We start from the raw sequence: 26,288 nt of genomic DNA on the forward strand, positions 1-26,288 counted from the left end.
TTGATATACATGTACTCTGTTTTTATAAAAAAATTATTTTAATTTGTTTATTTTTGGCTGCGTTGGGTCTAAGTTGCTGTGTGTGGCTTTCCCTAGTTGCAGCAAGTGGGGGTTACTCTTCATTGTAGTGTGCGGGCTTCTAATTGCGGCGGCTTCTTTTGTTGTGGAGCACGGGCTCTAGGTGCATGGGCTTCAGTAGTTGTGGTGCATGGGCCCAGTAGTTGTGCCTTGCAGATTCTAGAGCACAGGCTCAGAAGTCGTGGCACATGGGCTTAGTTGCTCTGTGGCATGTGGGATCTTCCTGGACCAGGGATCAAACCCGTGTCCCCTGCATTGGCAGGTGGATTCTTAACCACTGCGCCACCAGGCAAGTCCATACATGTGTATACCGTTTTGGTGTGTATATCCCTAGGAATGGAACTGCTGTTTGACAGAGTATGTGTATGTTTAACTTTTTTTATAATATCAAACTGTTTTTCAAAGTGATGCCACCATTCCACACACCTACCAGCAATAGATGAGAGTACTTGTTTTTTCCACATCCTTGCTGACACCTGGTGGATATATAATGGTATCTCACTGAGGTTTTAAATTGTTTCTCCTTTACATAGGTTTATTTATTCGACTTTGGCTATTCCCTTTTATATCCCTCCCCTCTTTTCTTCTACTGGTTCACTTGTATTTTTCTTATTGATTTCTGAGAGTTCTTTACATTGGATATAAACCCTTTGTTATTATTTATTTATTTTTATTGTCTCCATAGTTTTGCCTTTTCCAGAATGTCATATACTTGGAATCATACAGTATATAGCCTTTTCAGATTGGCTTCTTTCACTTAGTAATATGCATTTAACATTCAGCCATGTCTTTTCATGGCTTGATAGCTCATTTCTTTTGAGTACTGAATAGTATTCCATTGTATAGATATATCATGGTTTATTTATCCATTCATGTACTAAAGGACATCTATGTTGCTACCCAGTTTTGGCAATTATGAATAAAGCTGCTATAAACATCCTTGTGTAAAGTAGGTTCTTGTGTGAACATAAGTTTTCAACTCTTTTGGGTAAGTACCAGATTGCTGGCTCATATGATAAGAGTATGTTTAGTTTTGTAAGAAAACACCAAACTGTCTTCCAAAGTGGCTGTACCATCTTGAATTCTCACCAGCAATGAATGGGAGTTCCTGTTGCTAGTATGCATTAATACAACCTATTTCATGTCCAGTAACCTTGCTAAATCCATTAAATAATTTTAAGATACCATTTATCAGAGTAGAAGAATGTCTTATTTCTGGTTTTCTCTTTTTAAGAAATGATTTCCAGATTCTTAGTTTACTGGGACTTTTCCCCCCATGAATGCATGTTGAATTTTAACAAATGCTCTTTCTGTGTCTATTTAAATAATAGTTTTCTTCTTTTTTAAAAGGATTTCTCTCCTTTATTCTTTTAATGTGATGAATTAGTTTTCAATATTTTAACCATCCTTACATTACTGAAATAAACCCAGCATTGTGGGAAGGTTTTTTGTAATGAATTCAATTAACTATTATTGGACTATTTAGATATTCTGGTTATTCTCAGTTTCTTTTAAAGTTGTGTTTTTGGAAGAATTTTTCCATTTCATTAAAATTTTCAAATTCATTGGCAAAATTAAAAAAAAGTAACATGCTCTTATGACCATTTTAATGTCTGCTGGTCTGTAGTGATATTCTCTTATTCATTCATGATACAATTTTTTTGTATCTCTTTCTCTCTCTCTCTGTCTGTCTCTCTCAGTAGTTTCAGCAGAGATTTATATTTTATTAAACTTTTCAAAAAAAAACTTCTGTTCTTTTAGATCTTGTCCATCGAATGTGTATTTTCTATGTCACTAATTTCTGCTCTTAGCTTATTATTTTTTCCTTCTGTTAGAGTTTAATAATTAAGTTTCAGATTGCCTAATTATTCTTAGTGGGAATATTAGCTTGACATTTCTGAAACCAGAAGTTATTAAACATGCATAAATTTACTGTTAGGTGCCTCATTTCTAAACCTTAATGGTTTTTGATATGTTACACTGTTTTTGTCATTTACTTCCACTTATTGGACAATTGCTGTTATGATTTCCCTTGAACAGACAGATTGTTCAGAGGACATTTTTTTCTTTTCCAAATATTAAAAAAATTAAGATTGATTTCTAAGATTTACTGTGGGCAGAGAATGTTTGTCATCTTTTTGAAATACGTGTCTTTTTCAGAACATGGTTAATTCTTATAAATGTTCCTTATGTACTTAAGATCTTGCATTTGTTCTACTTGTTGAGTGTAAAGAGCAAGGTTGTTAATTTCATTAATTCATTGTTGAAATATTTTATATCCTTACCAATTTTGCAAATCTTATGTGCTTCACAGTAGTTATCATTATAGATGTGTTAAAAATTTCCACATTAATGTTGATTTACCAGTTTCTCCTTGTATCAATTTCTCCAGTTGTTGCTTTACATATTTCAAGCTTTGTTAGTTGTTTACAATTGGTGTTTCTTCTTTGTGTTTTTTTTCTCGTATATCATATATTCCCCTCTTTATCTCTAATATGTATATATCTTTCCTCAAACTTGATTTCGTGATATGCATTGGAACTGTTAACAGCTTTCTTTTGGTTAGTATTTGCATAGTATATCTTTTGCATCTCTTTATTTTCTATCTTCCTGTGCTGTTTTTGTGTTGCATTTACATTTTCTAAGTAGTATAGAATTGAATGTTGTTTTGAAAATCCAGTTTGATTTTCTTTATCTTTTCACAGGTGAGATATTTACTCTTATTTAGGTATCGGTTGGCCAAAAAGTTGGTTCGGGTTTTCATAACATGGAAAACCCGAACGAACTTTTTGGCCAACTAAATATTTGGATTAATTTCTACTCTTTCGTTTGACTTTTTGGTTTACTATGTTTTATCTTTGAATTTTTTTCTTCTTCTCTCCTAGCTAATGTTGGATTAAAATTTGCATTGTATATTCTTTTGTCCCTCTGCTGGCTTGGAAGCTATACATTATATATTATTTCAGTATTTTCCCTTAAAATTTCAACATACTCATTCAGCTACAAATTTTCCTACAGCAATATAGAGCTATTCTGTACTTCTTTTTTCCTCCTGAATACATCAGGAACTTAGCACGCATTAACTACTATTAACACCCCTCTCGATTCTCTGATTGCTGTCTTGAATTGTTTTACCTTTAATAATTCCTATGAAATATTTAAGACATACAAAAGTTATAAAGTTAATATTTACAATAAGTATCCAAGTACCCGCAACCCAGCTTAAGAAGTAAAACATTATCTACATGATATAAGTCTGCAGCGTGTCCCTCCCTGTTCACTTCTTTCATTACCCAAATTTCACCTCCCAAGGTCACTACTATCCTGGTTTTAGTATAACTTCCCTATTTTTCTTTATACTGTTATTGAAAAAATATGACTTCCTAAACAATGTATAATATATATGTTTAAAAATTTTATACATTATATCAAACTTCTCCAATATTCTATAGTTTCTGTGCAACTTAAATCTTTTGCTCAATATTAGTTTGTGTGACCCATCCATATTGATATATGTAGTCATAGTTATTCATTTTCATGGCTATAGTGTATTGTATTTAATTTTATGAATAAACCACAATTTATATAATCATTTTTCTAGGTGGGCAATTTGGTTGTTTCCAGTGCTTTTTTTTTGGTATTATAAACGTTTCTCCAAATGTTCTTGAACATGGCTTCTTGCATGCCTGTGACTGATTTTGTTGGAACACGCAAATTCAGTAGTGAATTGTTGGGATATGGGGAATGCTACCTTCAACTTTAATATACTGCTAATAATTCTTCAAAGTGATTTTAACCAATTTTTTACTCCCTCTTGCAATATGAATGTTTCTACAGCTCCCTATCTTTGCCAACATTTTGCTAATTTGATGAGTATGAAATGACATCTTCTAATGGTTTGAATTTGTTGTTTCCTAATTACTTGTGAGGTTGGACATCTTTTCATATGCTTATCAGGATTTAGATTTCCTTTCTGAGAATTTCCCTTTCACGTTTTTTGTCTTTATTCCTATCGAACTGTTTTCTTTTTCTTATTAATTCACAACAGCTCTTAAAAGTTCTGTATACTAATTCTTTGGTAGGACTTCAGAATCAAAGGCAAATGTGTAAGACCATTTGATGGTCAATTTTATGTGTCAACTTAACTGGGTCACATGGTGCCCAGACATTAGGTCAAACATTATTCTGAATGAGTCTGTGGGGGTGCTTCTGGGTGAGATTAATATTTGAATCAGTAAACTGAGTAAAGCAGATTGCCCTCCTTAATGTGGATAGGCCCCATCCAATCAATGGAAGACCTGAATAGGACAAAAAAGCTGAGTAAGAGGGAAATCCTTTTGCCTGACTGTTTGAGCTGGGTCATTGCTTTTTTTCTGGCCTTTGGATTCAGATAAAAACACTGGCTTTTCTTGGGTCTTGAGCTTACTAGCTTTCAGACTGGGACTTATTACTCCTGGCTTTCAAGCCTCTGGACTTGGACTAGAACTACACATCATTTCTCCTGGGTTTCTATCTTGCTGACTGCAGATTTTGGGTCTTATCAGTCTCCATAATCATGTAAACCAGTTTCTTATTTTACATACATAATATATATACACATATATAGGATAAAATATAGATAGGGTATTATATACATATTATATTTTTATACATCCCATTGCTTCTGTTTCTCTGGAGAAGCCTGACTAATATAGATTATGAACTTCAAAGAACAGATGGGATCCATCATCTTGTAATTGCCAGTCCAGGGACCAGGCCAGACCAGCCACTCCATGCAAGGGCCTGTCAGAGCTGGAGATGACTTCCTAGATATGAGACCCCCTACTCTCCTCTGACACTCTGTGGTCTTGTGCACTTTCCTACCCATCAGGACACCATCTTGGGGAGGAGTGGGGGAAGAAGGAGTCAGGAAGACTGAACTTTCATGAGAAAGAAGCCAAATCAACTTACCCTGGAGACATTTAAACCAGAAGAAAATATAATATTGTAAATTCACAAGTTTAAACTTTCCCCTCCCTCTCTTAACCAGCAGAGTAGAAGCTCAGGAGAAAGATGAGATTAATAATACAACATAAAGAGCTATGGAATTTTTTGCACATTTGAGCATAAGGAATAAACTACAATCCTTTTACAGTTACATTAAAATTGTCTTAAATAACTAATCACTATTGCATTAGATTATTATACTTCAACATTTTAAACAATCTCCCCTTTGCTCAAATGAAGTTTACATCTGATCTTATGATACTTAACACCATTTAACAACATGCATAGCTAAATATTAAAGTGTCTTAATTTATTTAGTAAGGAATACCTGAATTAGGAATTTACACTCCACAAAGGGAAGAAAAAAGGCAAATTTTAACAAGGAGATGTTCATATGAATTATTAAAACTGCACAATATGACCTTACCGTTCTGAATACCCGCTGTCCCGGGCAAACCTCTGAAATGCACCCATGGGATCTGAGCCTGTGCTTAAGATAAATACCAGGGGAGTTTTGTATGACATGTCTTGATACAGAGAGGGCAGGTCCATGGGTGGTGTCTCTACAAAGGATTTCCCAAGAGTTTCTATTACAAAGTCTGTAAGAGCAAAAACCACCTGAAAATTGAAAGGAAAAACATTACAAAAATACTGGATGAGGTTCCAATTCAACAATGTATCAGAAATTCTAGCCAGACCTATTAGGCAGGATAAAGAAATGAGGAATTCAAATCAGAAAGGAAGAAGTAAAAATGTCACTATTTGCAGATGATAAGATCTTATACAGTTGACCTTTGAACAACATGAGTTTGAACTGCACAGGTTCACTTATACGGTGGATTTTTTCCAATAGAAATGTACTATAGTACTACACAATCCATGGTTGGTTGAATCCTCAGATGAGCAACCACAGATACAGAGGGCTGACTGTAAAGTTATATGTAGATTTTCTATTGTGCAGAGGGCCAGTGCCCCAACCTCTGCATTGTTCAAGGGTCATCTGTGTATAGAAAATCCTAAAGACTTCACCAAAAAACCGTTAGACCTAATAAATGAATTAAGTAAAGTTGCAGGATACAAAATCAACATACAAAATCAGTTGTGTTTATACACACTACAGTGAAATATCTGAAAGAGAAATAAAGAAAACTATCTTAAATCAGAAAGGAAAAAACAAATACCGTATATTAATGCGTATATGTGGAATCTAGATAAATGGTATAGGTGATTTTATTTGCAAAACAGAAATAGAGACACTGATGTAGCGAACAAATGTATGGACACCAAGGGGGGAAAGGGAGCAGGTGGGATGAATTGGGAGATTGGGATTGACATATATACACTATTGATACTATATATAAAATATATAACTAATGAGAACCTACTGTATAGCTCAGGGAACTCTATTCACTGCTCTGTGGTGACCTAAATGGGAAGGAAATCCAAAAAAGAGGGGATATATGTATATGTATAACTGATTCACTTTGCTGTACAGTAGAAACTAACACAACATTGTAAAGCAACTATACTCCAATAAAAATTAATTATAAAAATAAAATAAAAAATAAATTAAAAAAAGAAAACTATCCACTTCCAATAGCATCAAAAACAATAAAATACTTAGGAATAAATTTAGCCAAGGAAGTGAAAGATTTGTACACTGACAAGACATTGATAAAAGAAATTGAAGAAGACATAAACAAATGGAAAGATATCCTGTGTTTGTGGATTGCAAGAATTAATATTGTTAAAATGTCCATACTACCCAAAGCCATCTATAGATTCAATGCAATCCCTATCAAAATTCCATTGATGTTTTTCACAGAAATAGAAAAAAATTCCTAAATTTATATGGAACCACAAATGACCTGAAATTGCCAAAGCAATCCTGAGAAAGAAGATCAAAGCTGGAGGCAGGACACTTCCTGAATTCAAATTATATTCCAAAGGTGTAGTAATCAAAACAGTATGGTACCGACAAGAAAACAGACACGTAGATGAATGGAACACAACTGAGAGCCCAGAAATAAACCCACACATATATGGTCTACTACTAATATTTGACAAGAAAGCCAAGAATAATCAATGGGGAAAGAATAGTCTCTTCAATAACTGGTGTTGGACAAACTGGACATTCACATGGCAAAGAATGAAATTGGACCGCTATCTTACACCACTCATAAAAATCAACTCAAGGTGAATTAAATATTTAAATATAAGACCCAAATCCATAAAACTTCTAGAAGAAAACAGAGGGGAAAATTTCCTTGACATAGTTTTAGCAACGAGTTTTTGGATATGACGCCAAAAGCACAAGCAATGAAAACAAAAATAAACAAGGGACTATACAAAACTAAAAAGCTCCTGCACAGCAAAAGAAGTAACCAACAAAATAAGAAGGCAACCTATGGAATGGGAGAAGGTATCTTAAAACCATACATCTGATAAGGTGTTAAAATCCAAAATATGTAAGAAACTCATGCAACTTAATAGCAAAACCAAACAATCTGGTTAAAAAATGGGCAAAGGATCTAAATAGGCATTTTTCCAAAGGAGATAAACAAATGGCCAACAGGTACATAAAAAGGTGCTCAACATCACTAATTATCAGGGAAATGCAAATCAAAACTACAATGAGCTATCACCTCACACCTGTTAGAATTGCTGTTAACAAAAAGACAAGAGATAAGTAGTGTTGGTGAATAAAAGGGAACCCTTTTGCATTGTTGGCAGGAATGTAAATTGGTGTAGCCACTATGGAAAACAGAATGGAGGTTCCTTAACAAATTAAAAATATAGCTACCAGATGATCCAGTAATCCCGCTTCTGGGTATTTATTTGAATGAAATGAAGTCACTACCTTGAAGAGATATCTGCACCCCCATATTCATTGCAGGCTTATTCACAATAGCCAAGACATGAAAACAATCTAAATATGCATCCACAGATTAATGGGTAAAGACATTTGGTAAATATATACAATGGAATATCTTGCCATTTGTGATAGCAAAGATGGACCTCGAGGACATTATGTTAAGTGAAATAAATTAGAGAAAGATAAACACTGTATGGTATCACTTACATGTGGAATCTAACAGAGCTGAACTCATAGAAACAGAGAGTAGAATGCTGGTTGCCAGGGTATTGGGAGGGGGGAGAAATGGGGAGATGTTTCAAAGGGTACAAACTTCCACTTATAAGATGAATAAGTAGTAGCATTCGAATGTATAGCATGGTGACTCCAGTTAACAATATTATATATTTAAAAGTTAAGAGATTAATTCTGAAATGTTCTCACCACACACACACACACACACACACACACACACACACACACACGGTAATTATGTGAGGTGATGGATGTGTTAATTAACCATATTGTGGTAATCATTTTGCAATATATGTATGTATCAAATCATCATGTTTTACACCTCTTAAACAATGTTACTTGTTAGTTATATCTCAGTAAATCTGGAAAAAAACAATATAGCTCAGGCAATGTAAATTAAAAAAAATGTCTCTTTAGGTAACAATTCTATCATTCTAATATATTTTTATAAAAGGAAAATTATAAAGTAACATTTCCCCCCTCCAGAAACAAATTTAATAAAATAATGTAACACTCTTGAGAGACACTCAACATAAGAGAAATAGAGGGGAAATTCCTCAACCTGTTAAGAGGTATCAATGAAAACCCCACAGCTAACATCATACTTAATGGTGAAAACTGAATGCTTTTCCTCCTAAGATAGGTACAAGGCAAGTACATCCACTGCCATTACTTCTCTTCAACATTGTCCTGGATGTTCTAACTAGGGCAATTAGTTAAGAAAATAAAATAAAAGATATCTAGATTGGGAAGGAAGAAGTAAAACCATCTCTATTTGCAGATGACAAGATCTTGTATATAGAAAATGCTATGAAACACAGTAAAAGTCTGTTAGAATAAACAAGTTCAGCAGGTTTGCAGTATACAAAAATATACAGCAATCAACTATTTCTCTACAGTAGCAGTGAGAAAATCAACAATGAAATTAAGAATGCAATTCCACTTACAATAGCAACAGAAAGAACAAAATATTTAGAAGTAAATTTAACAAGAGAAATGCAAAACTTAGTCTCTGAGAACTATAAAACATTGTTGGAATAAATTAAAGAAGATCTAAATAAATGGAAAAACACCCCATGTACATGGATTGGAAGACTTAATGTTAAGATGCAAATACTCCCTAAATTGATCTACAGAGTCCAATCAAAATTCTGACTGGTTTCTTTTCAGAAATTTCCAAGCTGATCCTAAATTCATATGGAAACTCAAGGGACCCAGAATAGTCAAAATAATCTTGAAAAAGAAGAGCAAAGTTGGAAGACTCACACTTCCCAATTTTAAAACTTGCCACAAAGCTACAATAATCAACACAGTGCAGTAGTGGCATAAGGGTAGACATATAGATCAATGGACTAGAACTGATATATTAGAAATAAACTCTCACAATTATGGCCAATTGATTTTTGGCAAGGGTGTCAAGATCATTCAATGGAGATAGAAGAGTCTTTTAACAAATGATGCTGGGACAACTGGATATTCACATGCAAAAGAATCAAGTTGGCTCCTTACCTAACACTATATAAAAATTAAATCAAAATGGATCAAAGATCTTGCTGTAAGAGATAAAGTTTTATAACTCTTAAAAGAAAACATAGGAGTAAATCTTCATGACATTGAATTAGGCAATGGCTTTTTAGATGTGGCATCAAAAGGATGAGTGACAAAAGAAAAACAAATTGGAAATCACCAAAATAAAAATTAAAAAAATTTTGTGTTTCAAAGGACACCATAAAGAAAGTGAAGACAACCACAGAGTGGGAGAACTTTTTTTCTTTCAAATAATGTATCTGTTAAGGAAATTTTATTTAGAATATATAAAGAACTCTTTCAACTCCATAAGAAAAAGACAAATAGTTTTAAAAAATGGCAAAGGATCTGAAGAGACAGTTCTACAAATAGCCAATAAACACAAGAAAATATGCTCACTGTCATTAGACACAAGGACACCTCAAGAAAATTACAGACCAATATCCTTGATGAATAAAGATGCCAAATCCTCAATGAAATATTAGCGAACAAAGTTCAAAAATACATTAAAAGGATCATACACATAATCAAGTGGGACTTATTCCAGGGATGCAAGGATGGTTCAACATTCGCAAATCAGTCACTGTGATACACCACATTAACAAAATGAAAGATAAAAAACATATAGGCACCTCAATAGATGCAGAAAAAGGCACTTCCCTGGTGGTGTGGTGGTTGAGAGTCCGCCTTCCAATGCAGGGGATGCGAGTTCTATCCCTGGTCAGGGAACTAAGATCCCACATGCTGTGGGGCAACTAAGCCCATGTGTCACAACTACTGAGCCCACACACCACAACTACTGATCCTGTAAGCCACATCTAGAGAGCCCATGTGCCGCAATAACAGAGCCCACGTGCTCTGGAGCCCATGAACCACAACTAGAGAGAAGCCCGTGTGCCACAATGAAGAGCCCTTGCACTGTGACAAAAAATCCTGTGTGATGCAACTAAGACCTGAAGCAGCCATAAATAAATAAATAATAAATATTAAAAAATAGATGCAGAAAAAGCATTTGACAAAATTCAATACACATTTATGATAAAACTTCCGACAAAGTGGGAACATACCTCAACATAATAAAGGCCATATATGACAAGCCCACAGCTAACATCATACTCAGTAGTGAAAAGGTAAAAGCCTTTCCTTTAAGAACAGGAACAAGGCAATGATGCCCACTCTTACTATTTTTATTCAACATAGTATTGGAAGTCCTGGCCAGAGCAATTAAATAAGAAAAAAAAAAAAGACATCCAAATTGGAAAGGAAGAAATAAAACTGTCACTGTCTGCAGATGACATACTGTCATATATGGAAAACACTAAAGACTCTATCAAGAAACTGTTACAACTAATAAATGAATTCAGTAATATTGCAGGATACAAAATCAAGACACAAAAATCTGTTGTGTTTTTACATACTAATAACAAACTATATGAAAGAGAAAAGAAGAAAGCAATCCCATTTACAATTACATTAAAAAGAATAAAATATCTAGGAATATATTTAACCAAGAGATGAAATATCTGTATATTGAAAACTACAAGACATTAATGATGAAACATTGAAGAAGACACAAATAAGTGGAAAGATATTCTGTGTTCATGGTTGGGAGAATCAATATTGTTAAAATGTCCACAATACCCAAGGCAATTTGCAGATTCAGTGCAATCTCTATCAAAATTCCAATGGCATTTTTCACAGAACTAGAATAAATAATCCTAAAGTTTGTACAGAACTGCAAAAAAACCTCTAATAGCCAAAGCAATCTTGAGAAAGAAGAACAGAGCTGGAGGCATCACACTCCCTGATTTCAAACTATGTTACAAAGCTCAAGTAATTAAAGCAGTATGATATTGGCATAACAACAGACACACAGATCAATGGAACAGAACAAAGAGCCCAGAAATAAACCCAGGCATATATGGTCAGTTAAATTACATCAAACGGGTCAAGAATATAAAATGGGGAAAGGACGGTTTCTTCAATTAATGGTGTTGGGAAAACTAGACAGTCACATGTAAAAGAATGAAACTCAGCCACTATGTTACACTATACACAAATATTTACTCAAAATGGATTAAAGACTCAAACATAAGACTTGAAGCCATAAAAGTCCTAGAAGAAAACATATGCAGTAAACTCCTTGACACAGGTCTTGGTAATGATTTTTTGAATCTGACACCAAAAGCAAAAACAACAAAAGTCAAAATAAATAATTGGGGCTACATCATACCAAAAAGCTTATGCACTGCAAGAGAAACTATCAACAAAATGAAAAGGCAACATATTGAATAGTAGAAAATATTTGCAAATCTTAGATAAGGGGCTAATATACAAAATATACAAATAACTCATGCACCTCAATAGCAAAAAGCCCCCAAACAATCCAATTAAAAAATAGGCAGAAGATTTGAATAGGCATTTTTCCAAAAAAGACATACAGATGGCCAACAGGTACATGAAAAAGGTGCTCAGCATCATTAATCATCAGGGAAGTGCAAATCAAAACCACAATGAGATATCATTTCATACCTGCTAAAATGACTATTATCAAAAAGACAAGAAATAAGTGTTGGTGAGGATGTTGAGAAAAGGGAACCCTTGGGCACTGTTGGTGGGAATGTAAATTGGTGCAGCCACTATGGAAAACAGTGTCTATGTCTGCAAAAAATTAAAAATAGCACTACTGTATGATCCAGCACTCACAATTCTGGGTCTTTATGCTAAGAAAATGTAAACACTAACTTGAAAAGATATATGCACCCCATGTTAACTATAGCACTTTTTACAATAGCTAGGTCATGGAAACAACCTGTGTCCATCAATGGATAAATGAATAAAGAAAATGTGGTATATATATGTACACACACAATAGAATATTATTCAGGCATGAAAAAGAATGAAATCTTGCCATTTGCAACAACATGAATGGGCCTTGAGGGCATTATACTAAGTGAAATAAGTCAGACAGAGAAAAATAAATATATTACCTCTCTTATATGTGTAGTCTTAAGAACAGCAACAACAACAACAAACTCCTAGATACAGAGAACAGATTGGTGGTTGCCAGAGAGGGGAAAATGGGTGCAGAGGATGAAAAGGTTAAAAAAAAAAAAAAGTGTGTGTGTGTGTGTGTGTGAGAGAGAGAGAGAGAGAGAGAGAAAGAGAACGAACTTCATTTCCTAAGATCGGAATTCTTAACCTAGAATTATAAAATCATATGTAGGAGAGCATTCATGCATTTTCTAAGAAGGCCTGCAACTATCATTATATTCTTCAAAGGGTCCAAGTGAAAAAAAGAATCCCTGCCCTCAGGCTGACCTGCAGCCTGTGGCTGGGAAGGGTGGGCAAGTATCCCTTGTGAAGCCCCTTTGCTTCTATCAAAGCCTAGGTGGTGCCCAAGGGGAGTGACTCCGCCCACTTCCGGTTCAGGGCTTGATTCCATTTCCCATTCTATTTATTTCATATTTGCTCCCATGAGCAGCAGCTCTGACCACAGCCTGAAGGCCTGTCTCTGAGCTCTTCTGGGCCCTTCTCCTCTGGGACCCTCTTCTCCCAGTAGGCCCTCCCTCCAGTCCCTGCTAGGCTTCCCCAGCCAGGGTACTACTCCACGTCTAGCTGCTGCTCACCCCTTACCTCCCCACCAAATTGGATGTTGGTTTGACACAGGAAATGATTTATATGAGAAGTTGAGAATATCACCCCTTCAAAGAGATTCTCCTTGGTTCCCACCCTAAACTAGCTTTCACTCTATTACTTTTACTGAAACTTCCCATTCATGTCCTTCCAAGAACTTTTTGCAAATGGAAAATATTTTATTCTTTTTTTTCCCCTCTCTCTCACTAGAATGTGAGCCCATGGGAATATGGACTTTGAATTTTTTCTTTTTCACAATTGTAGCCTCAGTGCCTAGAATACAATAATTACTTACCAAGGTAATTGTTAAATGTTCTATGAACAGAAGCTAAGAGAAAGTTACCAGTCTTCAAATATTGGAAGGTGACTCTCAGGTCTTTCCTGAGTCTGGTCTTCTCTGGACCAGAGAAATGGGAATGCTGGCTGGGAGACAAGGCCTCACAGCAGGTGGGATCTTGCATGGACATAGCCGACCAGCATCTCTTCTCCAGGAAATCTTCCAGTAGTCATATTTTTACTGTATGATGCAATTTCCCTATCCATAGCTGACTGGACCAGGGGTAAAACTTAAGTCAAGCTGGACCAATCAGAATCTCTCTCTTAAGAATTTGAAACTAGAGGAACAGTTTATAGTTGAGAGCTGAGTGCTGATAATTGCAATACTACAGAGCTATGTTCATTGAACTGCCCAGATTATTACTCTTCCTGAAGCGTGATTAATTGGCTTTTCCTTGAAAGAGGAAATGAGCTACCCCCCAGTATCTTTTAATTTTAATAAATCATTTTTTTCTTAAACTTATTAAGTTTACTCTCTATGGTTGTAACCTAAAGAACCTAAGCTCATACACAGAGACACAGAACCTGAAAAAACAACAATTTCCTATAGTCTAGAATTTTCTAGCACATGTCTTAATCTTTAAAACTCCTTCTTCTTTGGGGCACCTGCCACTTAGTCATCCTTCATTCTTGTCAGCATCCAACCTGGTAGCCACTGTCCCATATTCACTGAAAACTTTCCATCTGCTCATAGCTTTCCTCTCCATTCATGTCTGTTCCAATGATTTATCAACTGTGTCTCACCATCTGGGGTGACACAACCCAGGTTCAGGGTCCATAAGGCCATCCCACACCCTAACACCACAGTTCCTTGACCTCTAACTCTAATGCAGATCATCTCATCACTTCCTCAGTCACCCACACCCATGGCTACCCTCAGGACATTGTCATCACTTAGAACTGCTCATCAGAAATTTTAAGTTCAACTTTGATCACAATCTCTCCCATCCTTCTAGCTGTGCTACTCCTCTAGTCCAACTACATTTGCTTCCAAAGAAACTTTCAAGGTTTTTCCTCTTCTCCCAGTCTGTAAGCTCCTTCTTAGATCTCTCCTCGTTTATAGAACTACTTTTACCAACAGTCTCAATGGCTTTTTATCCTCTATTCATCTATTGTAATTATTGGTAGCCCAGGTTGACCCCACAGCCTTTCAGTGTTCCTACAGAGATGGCAGAAAATCCTACAGCATAGCCTCAATATTTCCCAGCTATGCTTTGGCTTTCTCCAGCGAGTTTTCTTTCTCTCATTTCTCATAGGAACATCCTCCATTCATTCATTCTGTTGATAACTTGCTGTACCGAAACTCTATACTTCTTTGGTTTCCATGTCACTTCTTTCTCCTGGTGTTCTTCTTGCCCCTCTGCCTCTTCCTTCTCATGGGTTCTTCATCCTTTCTCTCTGCCCTTTCAAAGTTGGTGCTTCTCAGGGTTTCATCCTTTGCCCACTTGTCCTCTTATTCTATTATTCCTCTACCATTTTAACAACTCCTGTGGTTTTACTTTCCAACTCAATGCTGATGATTCCCCAATCTCTATTTCTAAGCCATATTTCTCTCTAGAGTTTTTTTTTTTTTTTTGTGGTACGCGGGCCTCTCACTGTTGTGGCCTCTCCTGTTGCAGAGCACAGGGTCCAGACGCGCAGGCTCAGCGGCCACGGCTCACGGGCCCAGCCGCTCCACGGCATGTGGGATCTTCCCAGACCGGGGCACGAACCCACATCCCCTGCATAAGCAGGTGGACTCTCACCCACTGCACCACCAGGGAAGCCCTCTCTCTAGAGTTTTATAACCAGATATTAATTGGTCTCCATACTACTAAACACTCTGATACTGGTGGACACTGCAGACTCAGTGACATCTTTCTCTGACATGTTTTTCCTTTCACATTTGCTTAGTTGTTGATACAACCATCCCCTTTGGCACCCATGCAGAAACTAGGAGCAACACAGTTGCCCCATCTCCACATTCCCCTCCATCTTTTTAATCTACTACCTCTATCCTAATTCAGTTTGCCATAACTTAAAGAAAAATTTTTATTGGAGCATAGTTGATTTACAATGTTGTGTTAGTTTCAGGTGTACAGCAAAGTGCTATATATATATATATATATATACACCTATCTCTCTATATATATATCCATTCTTTTTCAGATTCTTTTCTCATATAGGTTATTACAGAATATTGAGTAGAGTTCCCTGTGCTATACAGCAGGTCCTCTTTGGTAACCATAAGTTTGATTTCAAGATATGTGAGTTTTTCTGTTTTGTAAATAAGTTCATTTGTATCATTTTTTAAATTAGATTCCACATATAAGCAATATCATATGATATTTGTCTTTGTCTGATCTCACTTAGTATGATAATCTCTATGTCTATCCATCTTGCTGCAAATGGCATTATTTTGTTCTTTTTTTATGCAGACTGCTGTAATTTCTTATATAAACTACATCAACCATCTTCAAACTAGTCTTGGTAACTATGGTGTTTTTCTCTTCAAATGCCTTCTTCCCATTGCTGCCAAGATCTGAAAGGCCCATCAATCCCCTGCTAATGCTGTCCAGCAGATCCCTGCCCTCTCTAGCAGAGAGCACAAGTTTCCCATGGCACACACCAGGGAAGACCCACCAGGTTCCTGGCTGGCTCTCCAACCTTATCTTTCATCATTTTCTGTATAAAACATTATGTTCTATTAATAACAAAGTCTCTATTTCTTATTAATAACACAGAGTCACAAACCACCTCCCAAACTTGGCCATTGCTACTCTCTAAACAAATCTACTTCAGTCCATGAATCATAACTGGCTGGTGAGCTTTAGTAGAAGTAATTATAACACAGTTCTTTAATGAAAAAATCTCCTACCTTTTCTTCTTTACAGCATTTAATAAGAATTAGCTTATGGAAATAACTTAATTCTGGACACCAAAAATTATGGTTTGTGGGCACCCTTTCTGTTGTCATGAGTTGATCATCCTCCTTTATTTTAGAATAGGCTTCCCATTCAGGTGGGTTAAGATAAGTCTCAAAAGATCCTGGAAACACAATTTAAAAATATGCTTTAATTAAAGTTGCTTTGACTTTGATATTAAATAAATATATTTGGTAATTAAAAACTCTCTACATTTACCATTAGCTTTTTACATTACCACAAATGTAAATATATTTAATCTCCCCCTACCCAACCTAATTAAAAAATAGTGAATTTAAAATTGGATCAGAAAACGAATTCAAACCACTTAACAAAAGGCAAAGCTAAAACAAATGACAGAGAAGTTAAAAATAAAAGGATGCATAGAGATATATCAATCATATGTGAGCAAAAACAAACACCTGCCATGATAAGAGTAACACTGGATATCTTAAAATTCAAGGCAAATATAATTAAATGGGATGAAATTGTTCAAGTTATATTAATTAAAATACAAACCCAATAATAAAAACACAATAAAATAAACCTATATGTGTCAGACAATAGCATAAAAATACATCAAACCATCACTGCTGAAGGCAGAAGAAAAAGCAGAAAAACATATTAATGATAGGAAATAACACAACTGTCAGTCTGTGACAGATAAAGCAAATTAAAAATTCTGGTATAAATAATTTTTACCATATAAATAATATATGAATTGACATCGCTACAACTTTATGCCCTAATAAACAGAACACATTGCCCTCAACCCCTCTGGAATATTTATAAGAAATGGGCTTGCATCTCACATGAGGCTTAGGATTCTAGTTAGCCCTTACTCTGGTTATAACATGTAGTAAGAATTAGCATTGAAATTCCTGCAGAGTGAGAGGGCAGACAGCAGAAGCAAGAAGAACTACAGTTCTGCAGCATGTGGAACAAAACCCACATTCACAGAAAGACAGACAAAATGAAAAGGCAGAGGACTGTGTACCAGCTGAAGGAACAAGATAAAACCCCAGAAAAACAACTAAATTAAGTGGAGATAGGCAACCCTCCAGAAAAAGAATTCAGAATAATGATAGTGAAGATGATGCAGGACCTTGGAAAAAGAATGGAGGCAAAGATCGAGAAGATGCAAGAAATGTTTAACAAAGACCTTGAAGAATTAAAGAACAAACAAACAGAGATGAACAATACAATAACTGAAGTGAAAAATACACTAGTAGGAATCAATAGAAGAATAACTGAGGCAGAAGAACAGATAAGTGACTTGGAAGACAGAAAGGTGGAATTGACTGCTGTGGAACGAATAAAGAAGAAAGAATGAAAAGAAATGAAGACAGCCTAAGAGACCACTGGGATAACATTAAACATATGAACATTCGCATTATAGGGATCCCAGAAGGAGAAGAGAGAGAAAAAGGACCCAAGAAAATATTTGAAGAGATTATAGTCAAAAACGTTCTTAACATGGGAAAGGAAATAGCCACCAAAGTCCAGGAAGTGCAGAGAGTCCCAGGCAGGATAAACCCAAGGAGAAACATGCCGAGACACATAGTAATCAAACTGATAAAAATTAAAGACAAAGAAAAATTATTGAAAGCCACAAGGAAAAAATGACAAATAACATACAAGGGAACTCCTACAAGGTTAACAGCTGATTTCTCAGCAGAAACTCTACAAGCCAGAAGGGAGTGGCATGATATATTTAAAGTGATGAAAGGGAAGAACCTACAACCAAGATTACTCTACCCAGTAAGGATCTCATTCACATTCACCAGAGAAATCAAAAGCTTTACAGACAAGCAGGAGTTAAGAGAATTCAGCACCACAAACCAGCTCTACAACAAATGCCAAAGGAACTTCTTTAAGTGGGAAACACAAGAGAAGAAAAGGACCTACAAAAACAAACCCCAAACAATTAAGAAAATGGTAATAGGAACATACATATCGATAATTACCTTAAAGGTGAATGGATTAAATGCTCCAACCAAAAGTTACAAGCTCACTGAATGGATACAACAACGAGACCCATATATATGCTGCCTACAAGAGACCCACTTCAGACCTAGGGACACATACAGACTGAAAGCGAGGGAGTGGAAAAAGATATTCCATACAAATGGAAATCAAAAGAAAGCTGGAGTAGCAATTCTCATATCAGGCAAAATAGACTTTAAAATAAAGAATGTTACACGAGACAAGGAAGGACACTACATAATGATCAAGGGATCAATCCAAGAAGAAGATATAACAATTATAAATATATATACACCCAACATAGGGGCACCTCAATACAGAAGGTAAATGCTAACAGCTATAAAAGAGGAAATCAACAGTAACACAATAATAGTGGACGACTTTAACACCTCATTTACACCAATGGACAGATCATCCAGACAGAAAGTTAATAAGGAAACACAAGCCTTAAGTGACACATTAGACCAGACAGATTTAATTGATATTTCTAGGACATTCCATCCAAAAACAGCAGATTACACTTTCTTCTCAAATGCACACGGAACATTTTCCAGGATAGATCACATCTTGGGTCACAAATCGAGCCTCGGTAAATTTAAGAAAATTGAAATCATATTAAGCAACTTTTCCAATCACAACACTATGAGATTAGAAATCAATTACAGGGAAAAAGCATTAAAAACACAAACACATGGAGATTAGACAATATGTTACTAAAAACCAAGAGATCACTGAAGAAATCAAAGAGGAAATAAAAAAAAACCTAGAGACAAATGACAAAGAAAACACAACAATCTAAAACCTATAGGATGCAGCAAAAGCAGCTCTAAGAGGGAAGTTTATAGCAATACAATCCTACCTCAAGAAACAAGAAAAATCTCAAATAAACAATCTAATCTTACACCTAAAGGAACTAGAGAAAGATGAATTAACAACACCCAAAGTTAGTAGGTGAAAAGAAATCATAAAGATCAGAGCAGAAATAAATGAAATAGAAATGAAGAAAACAGTAGCAAAGATCAATAAAACTAAAAGCTGCTTCTTGAGAAGATAAACAAAATTGATAAACCTTTAGCCAGACTCATGAAGAAAAAAAGGGAGAGGGCTCAAATCAATACAATTAGAAATGAAAAGGAGAAATTACAATGGAAACTTCAGAAATATGAAGCATCATAAGAGACTGCTACAAGCAACTCTATGCCAATAAAATGGACAACCTGGAAGAAATGGAAAAATTCTTAGAAAGGTATAAGCTTCTAAGACTGAACCAGGTAGAAATAGAAAATATGAACAGATCAATCACAAGTAATGAAATTGAAACTGTGATTAAAAATCTTTCAGCAAACAAAAGTTCTGGACCAGATGGCTTCACAGGTGAATTTTATCAAACATTTAGAGAAGAGCTTACACCCGTCCTTCTCAAACTCTTCCAAAAACTTTCAGAGGAAGGAACACTCCCAAACTCATTCTATGAGGCCACCATCACCCTGATAACAAAACCAGACAGATATACTACAAAAAAAGAAAACTACAGACCAATATCACTGATGAATATAGATGCAAAAATCCTCAACGAACTACTAGCAAACAGAATCCAACAACACATTAAAAGGATCATACACCATGTTCAAGTGGGACTTATCACAGGGATGCAAGGATTCTTCGATATATGCAAATCAATCAGTGTGATACACCACATTAACAAATTAAGGAATAAAAACCACATCTCAATAGATGCAGAAAAAGCTTTTGACAAAATTCAACACTGATTTATGATAAAAACTCTCCAGAAAGTGGGCATAAAGGGAACCTACCTCAACATAATAAAGGCCATATACGACAAACCCACAGCAAACATCATTCTCAATGGTGAAAAACTGAAAGCATTTCAACTAAGACCACAAACAAGAGAAGGATGTCCACTCTCACTACTATTATTCAACATAGTTTTGGAAGTTTTAGCCACGGCAATCAGAGAAGAAAAAGAAATAAAAGGAATACAAATTGGAGAAGAAGAAGTAAAACTGTCACTGTTTGAAGATGACATGATACTCTACAGAGAGAATCCTGAAGATGTCACCAGAAAACTACTAGAGCTAATCAATGAATTCGGTAGAGTTGCAGGATACAAAATTAATGCACAGAAATCTCTTGCATTGCTATACACTAACAATGAAAGATCAGAAAGAGAAATTAAGCAAACAATCCCATTCACCATCACAAGAAAAAGAATAAAATACTTGGGGATAAACCTACCTAAGGAGGTAAAATATCTGCACTCAGAAAACAATAAGACACTGATGAAGGAAATCAAAGATGACACAAACGGATAGATATACCATGTTCTTGGATTGGAAGAATCAATATTGTGAAAATGACTATATTACCCAAAGCAATATACAGATTCAATGCAGTCCTTATCAAATTACCAATGGCATTTTTTACAGAACTAGAACAAAAAATCTTAAAATTTGTATGGAAACACAAAAGACCCTGAATAGCCAAAGCCATCTTGAGGGAAAAAAACGGAGCTGGAGGAATCAGACTCCCTGACTTCAGACTATACTACAAAGCTACAGTAATCAAGACAATATGGTACTGGCACAAAAACAGAAATATAGATCAATGGAGCAGGATAGAAAGCTCAGAGATAAACCCATGCACCTATTGTCAACTAATCTATGACAAAGGAGGCAAGGATATACAATGGAGAAAAGACAGCCTCTTCAATAACTGGTGCTGGGAAAACTGGACAGTTACATGTGAAAGAATGAAATTAGAATACTCCCTAACACCATACACAAAAATAAACTCAAAATGGATTAAAGACCTAAATGTAAGCCCAGAAACTATAAAACTCTTGGAGGAAAACATAAGAAGAACACTCTTTGACATAAATCACAGCAAGATCTTTTTTGACCCACCTCCTAGAGTAATGGAAATAAAACCAAAAATAAACAAATGGGTACCTAATGAAACTTAAAAGCTTTTGCACAGCAAAGGAAACTATAAACAGAACGAAAAGACAACCCTCAGAATGGGAGAAATTATTTGCAAAGGAATCAACAGACAAAGGATTAATCTCCAAAATATATAAACAGCTCATGTAGCTCAATATTAAAAATACAAACAACCCAATCAAAAAATGGGCAGAAGACCTAAATAGATATCTTTCTGAAGAAGACATACAGATGGCCAAGAGGCACATGAAAAGCTGCTCAACATCACTAAGTATTAGAGAAATGTAAATTAAAACTACAATGAGGTATCACCTCACACTGGTTAGAATGGCCATCATCAGAAAATCTACAAATAACAAATGCTGGAGAGGGTGTGGAGAAAAGCCACTTGCACTGCTGGTGGGAATGTAAATTGATACAGCTACTATGGAGAACAGTATGGAGGTTCTTTAAAAAACTAAGAATTATCATGTGACCTAGCAATCCCACCCTATGCTTATACCCAGAGAAAACCATAATTCCCAAAGACACATGCACCCTAATGTTCATTGTAGCACTATTTACAATAGCCAGGTCATGGAAGCAAGCTAAATGCCCATCGACAGACGAATGGATAAAGAAGATGTGGTACATATACACAATGGAATATTACTCAGCCATAAAAAGGAACGAAACTGGGTCATTTGTAGAGACGCGGATGGACCTAGAGACTGTCATACAGAGTGAAGTAAGTCAGAAAGAGAAAAACAAATATCGTATATTAATGCATATATGTGGAATCTAGAAAAGTGGTACAGATGAACCAGTTTTCAAGGCAGAAAGAGACACAGATTTAGAGAACAAATGTATGGACAACAAGTGGGGAAAGCGGGGTGGTAGTGGTGGTGGTGGGATGAATTGGGAGGTTGGGATTGACATATATACACTAATATGTATAAAATAGATAACTAATACTGAACATGGGAAAAAAATAAAGAAATGATTTTAAAAAAAGAAAAAAAAGAAAGGCAACCCACTGAATGGGAGAAAAAAAAAAAGAAATTCCTGCAGGTGCAGGGAGCACAGTACGGTGTAAGCCCCCCAGCAAACCAGCACAACCATCTAGTGATGAAACAGGCTGCTGCGGTTGAACATTAGGCAAAATAGTTGGCTTCCATGGCAGGCTAGGAAACCACTTTCCCCAGCTGGTCTACTGGGACTCTCCTCTGAGGGCCTAACAATAGCAACCACAGAGCTGGTGACAGTTTAAAATGTAGTGACACTTAAGACCATGGCCCTAGAGCCATGGAGTATGTACCTCTGCAAGAACTCTAATTTCTATATGAAATATACCCAATTACATGGTATGAGACCACAGGGCACAGCATACCACAGTGTTTTCTAGTTGAAAGTGGATGCTTTATTCTGAGGACCAGGTAGTAGAACCACTTATTCCAAAAGGACTTCTTTTCTCTTCAGGTTCTCATTACTGGTATAATCACCAGGGCTTTGACTAACAAGACATGATAATTTAAAATTATAACTCTCAACTAATAGGACATGAAGCACTTAGAAACCATCAAAGACACAAGATTGAGGCAATTAGGAAGCCTTTGAAGGTAAGAGTGGCATTGAAATTAATTATTAAACTTAACCTGCAAAGATCCAAAGCTCAGTTTTAGAACACAAGCCATCCTATGACACGTACAAACCTTCACCATTCTGCAGGATTTCCAGAATCAATCTTGAAAGTTAACAAATGAAAGCAGGATGGTTGTTTTAAATTACTAATATTTTGGTCCCAGTTGACAGGAATAACATGGTGCCTTTTGTCCAAACACGACGAGTTGTTCCCAGAATTACTTAACCTTTCAGCCTCTACCTCTTCCTACTTTCTTTGCTTCTGTGTTTATGAGGATCCATCTAGCCTTTTTTGCTTCAGATCTGTCCCTAACTGTCCATCACTAGGCTTCTCCTATAAGTATTTTTTCTTTTGTGTTCTACTTCTAGCTACCTTGTTTAACTGGTCCACAATATAGAAACATAATTTTTATTTGATTTATTTATTGAAGAGTATTTTATTTTTTCTAGTCTTTATTTAGAAATCAAATGAACATATTAGGATCCCAGAAATTCTGGTTCATGTAGCTTTTAAACCACCGCACTTACTAGGTATATTCAGGTAAATAAACATTCATATGAGAAGTAGAAGAATAATTACTAAAAATAGCAATAGGGCTTCCCTGGAGGCGCAGTGGTTGGGAGTCCGCCTGCCTATGCAGGGGACAGGGGTTCGTGCTCCAGTCCGGGAGGGTCCCGCGTGCCGCGGAGCGGCTGGGCCCGTGGGCCGTGGCCGCTGGGCCTGCGCGTCTGGGGCCTGTGCTCCGCGGCGGGAGGGGCTGCGGCGGTGAGAGGCCCGCGTACCGCAAAAAAAAAAAAAAAAAAAAAAAAAAAAGCAATAGAACACAGAACTTCAAATCAGTACAGGGGAAATAAAAAAAAGAATGTGGACAATTCACTTGAAGGCAAGAAAGAAGAAATAAAAATGAAGCAAAGAAAAAGCCTGCCATGGAAAAAATCCCTACAAAATAAGATGATAGATGTAAATCCAAATAGATCAGGATTCTTCAGCCCTGCCACTACTGCCATTTGGGGCCAAGTGGTCATTTGTTGTGGAGGGTTGTTCTGAGCATTGTAGGATGTTTAGTCACATCTCTGGTTTCTACCTACTAGATACCTGCAGCACCACCCCAGTCATGGCAACCAATAATGTCTTCAGATGTTGTTGAATGTCCCCTGGGGAACAAAATCTTCCATAGTTGAGAGCCACTGAAATGGATCAATAACCATCCTTACAATAATTGGATTAAAACTTGCCTGTTTAAAAAGAGAGACTCTCACATTGCTCAAAACAGCAAAATCCAACTAAAGATACACCGAAAACATGACGATGACACAAAAGACTTGAAGAGGAAGAGTGTAGAAATACATAAAGGGGGAATACTAATGAAGATAATCCTGCTGTAACAATATTAACCTTAGAAAATATATTTTAAGGCAAAAAGCACTATTCAGGGTAAAGGGGAATATTATTTAATAAAAAAGGAATAATTTGCTAGAAAGATAGTAATCCTAAACGCATTTATAATTAACAGCATCAGTTCCACAAGATGTAATGGGAGAAATTCCAGAATTACAAAGAGAAATTGTCAATCATAGTGGTGAGCCTTACAGATTTAGTATAAAAGACAGTAAAATAAACACCACAATTAATAGGTTTGAACTAAAGATTACATATCTTTAGTTCAAAAGATTACATATCTTTTGCATCCAAGAAAAGACACACATGGAACATTTTACATAAACTGAAGGATAAATAAATTACAAACAAGTTCATGCAAACCATGAGTATAATTTCTACAATGTAAGTAAATTATAAACAATAAAAAGATAGCACCCCCAAATCGTAAATGCGTTTGAATTAAAAAGTATACTTTTAGAATCAAAAGGGCTACAGAGTAAAACTTTTGGGGAAAAAGTAACATAAAATGTTATAATTAGAGCAGGCATAACCTCTGGGGAAAAGGGAAAGGGTCCTATGAAGGAGTATAAGGGGATTCTGTGATGCTGGTACTGGTCTATTTCTTGACTTGGGTGGTGGCTCATAAGTATAGTCGGTTTTTGATAATCAAATTGCTGATTCTGATTTGTGTACTTTTCCATATGTATGTTATCCGTCAATAAAAAGTTAAAAAAAAAAGTATGGGATGCAGCTAAAGCAATACCTAGAGGTAAATGCATCTTTTTAAAATGGGTATAATAGTAAACATGAAATATTGAAAATTCATGGACCAAGCATTCAACTCAAGAAATTGGGAAAACAAATAATTCACAATTTCTTAATAATGAAGACATTTCCTAGTGAAAATTATTGATATTGCAGAAGAGGTTAAAGGAGACCTTAAAGTTAGGATTCACAAGCTTGTTTACAACCCCATATAGCAGAGCCTTTTTGACGTCTTACCTATGCGTATGGAAATAGGATGTAACACTATGTATTGTGTAAGTCCTTTAAAAACTGGAAATTCTTCTTCTAAGTCACAGCATGCGAACCACATGGCAGTAAGCAGCCAGGGAACTTCAGGCTTAGGTGGGCGTTCCTATTAGAAGACAGAAAGAACAGAAAGTTGTCACAAAGACAACCACAGAATATGCTTTCACCTTGTCTAAGTGAAAAATCAAGCTCTAATAGAATGTTAAAAATAACCATTTACCCAGGACAAATATAAGATATAGTGAGATAGAAATGGTGTTGAGTCAATTCTATTTGTTGGCCTTTGAACAGAAGTACAGCTGATGAAACTTTTCATGTTGACATATGCAGAGAGCAGTTGATCTGGTGAAAGGTTAAAATAAAATCTGTAAAGTCTACTTCTAGCCTGTCCTCCAATATGTCACACCAGTCTCTCCCCACCCCTCAAATATTCTTATATTAATGATTTTTTCCTAGAGAACTAGTTTTTAAATCCAGTTCCCAGATGTTCTCACCTCTAGGAGATAGGAAAAGTTGAGTAGTATAGCAAAATCAGTAGCAAGACAAGTGAACATCTCATTCCAGCTGGGCTAAGTGTGTATACGTCTAATCATTTCATATATTCCCAGAAATTTCTGGGAAAAGTATTGTGCCATCTGGCAATATTCCATGAAGCCTTTGCATGTGGCTAAACAGTTTAAAAAGAGACAGGAAAACAGCTGTGATTGTAGACTGAAACTTGTTCTTTGAAAATT

The 26,288-nt window shown here is 35.9% G+C and overlaps 1 protein-coding gene across 1 annotated transcript in view; it reads right to left on the bottom strand.

Moving 5' to 3' along the window:
• Nucleotides 1-26,288, bottom strand: part of DNAH6 (dynein axonemal heavy chain 6) — a 291,757-nt gene that overhangs the window by 38,582 nt on the left and 226,887 nt on the right. The window contains 3 exon segments of the mRNA XM_030837528.2: nt 5,492-5,682; nt 16,530-16,699; nt 25,525-25,660. Coding sequence (XP_030693388.2) covers nt 5,492-5,682; nt 16,530-16,699; nt 25,525-25,660 — 497 coding nt within the window.

Source organism: Globicephala melas, chromosome 12 (genome assembly GCF_963455315.2).
Source record: "Globicephala melas chromosome 12, mGloMel1.2, whole genome shotgun sequence".
NCBI classification, from domain to species: domain Eukaryota; kingdom Metazoa; phylum Chordata; class Mammalia; order Artiodactyla; family Delphinidae; genus Globicephala; species Globicephala melas.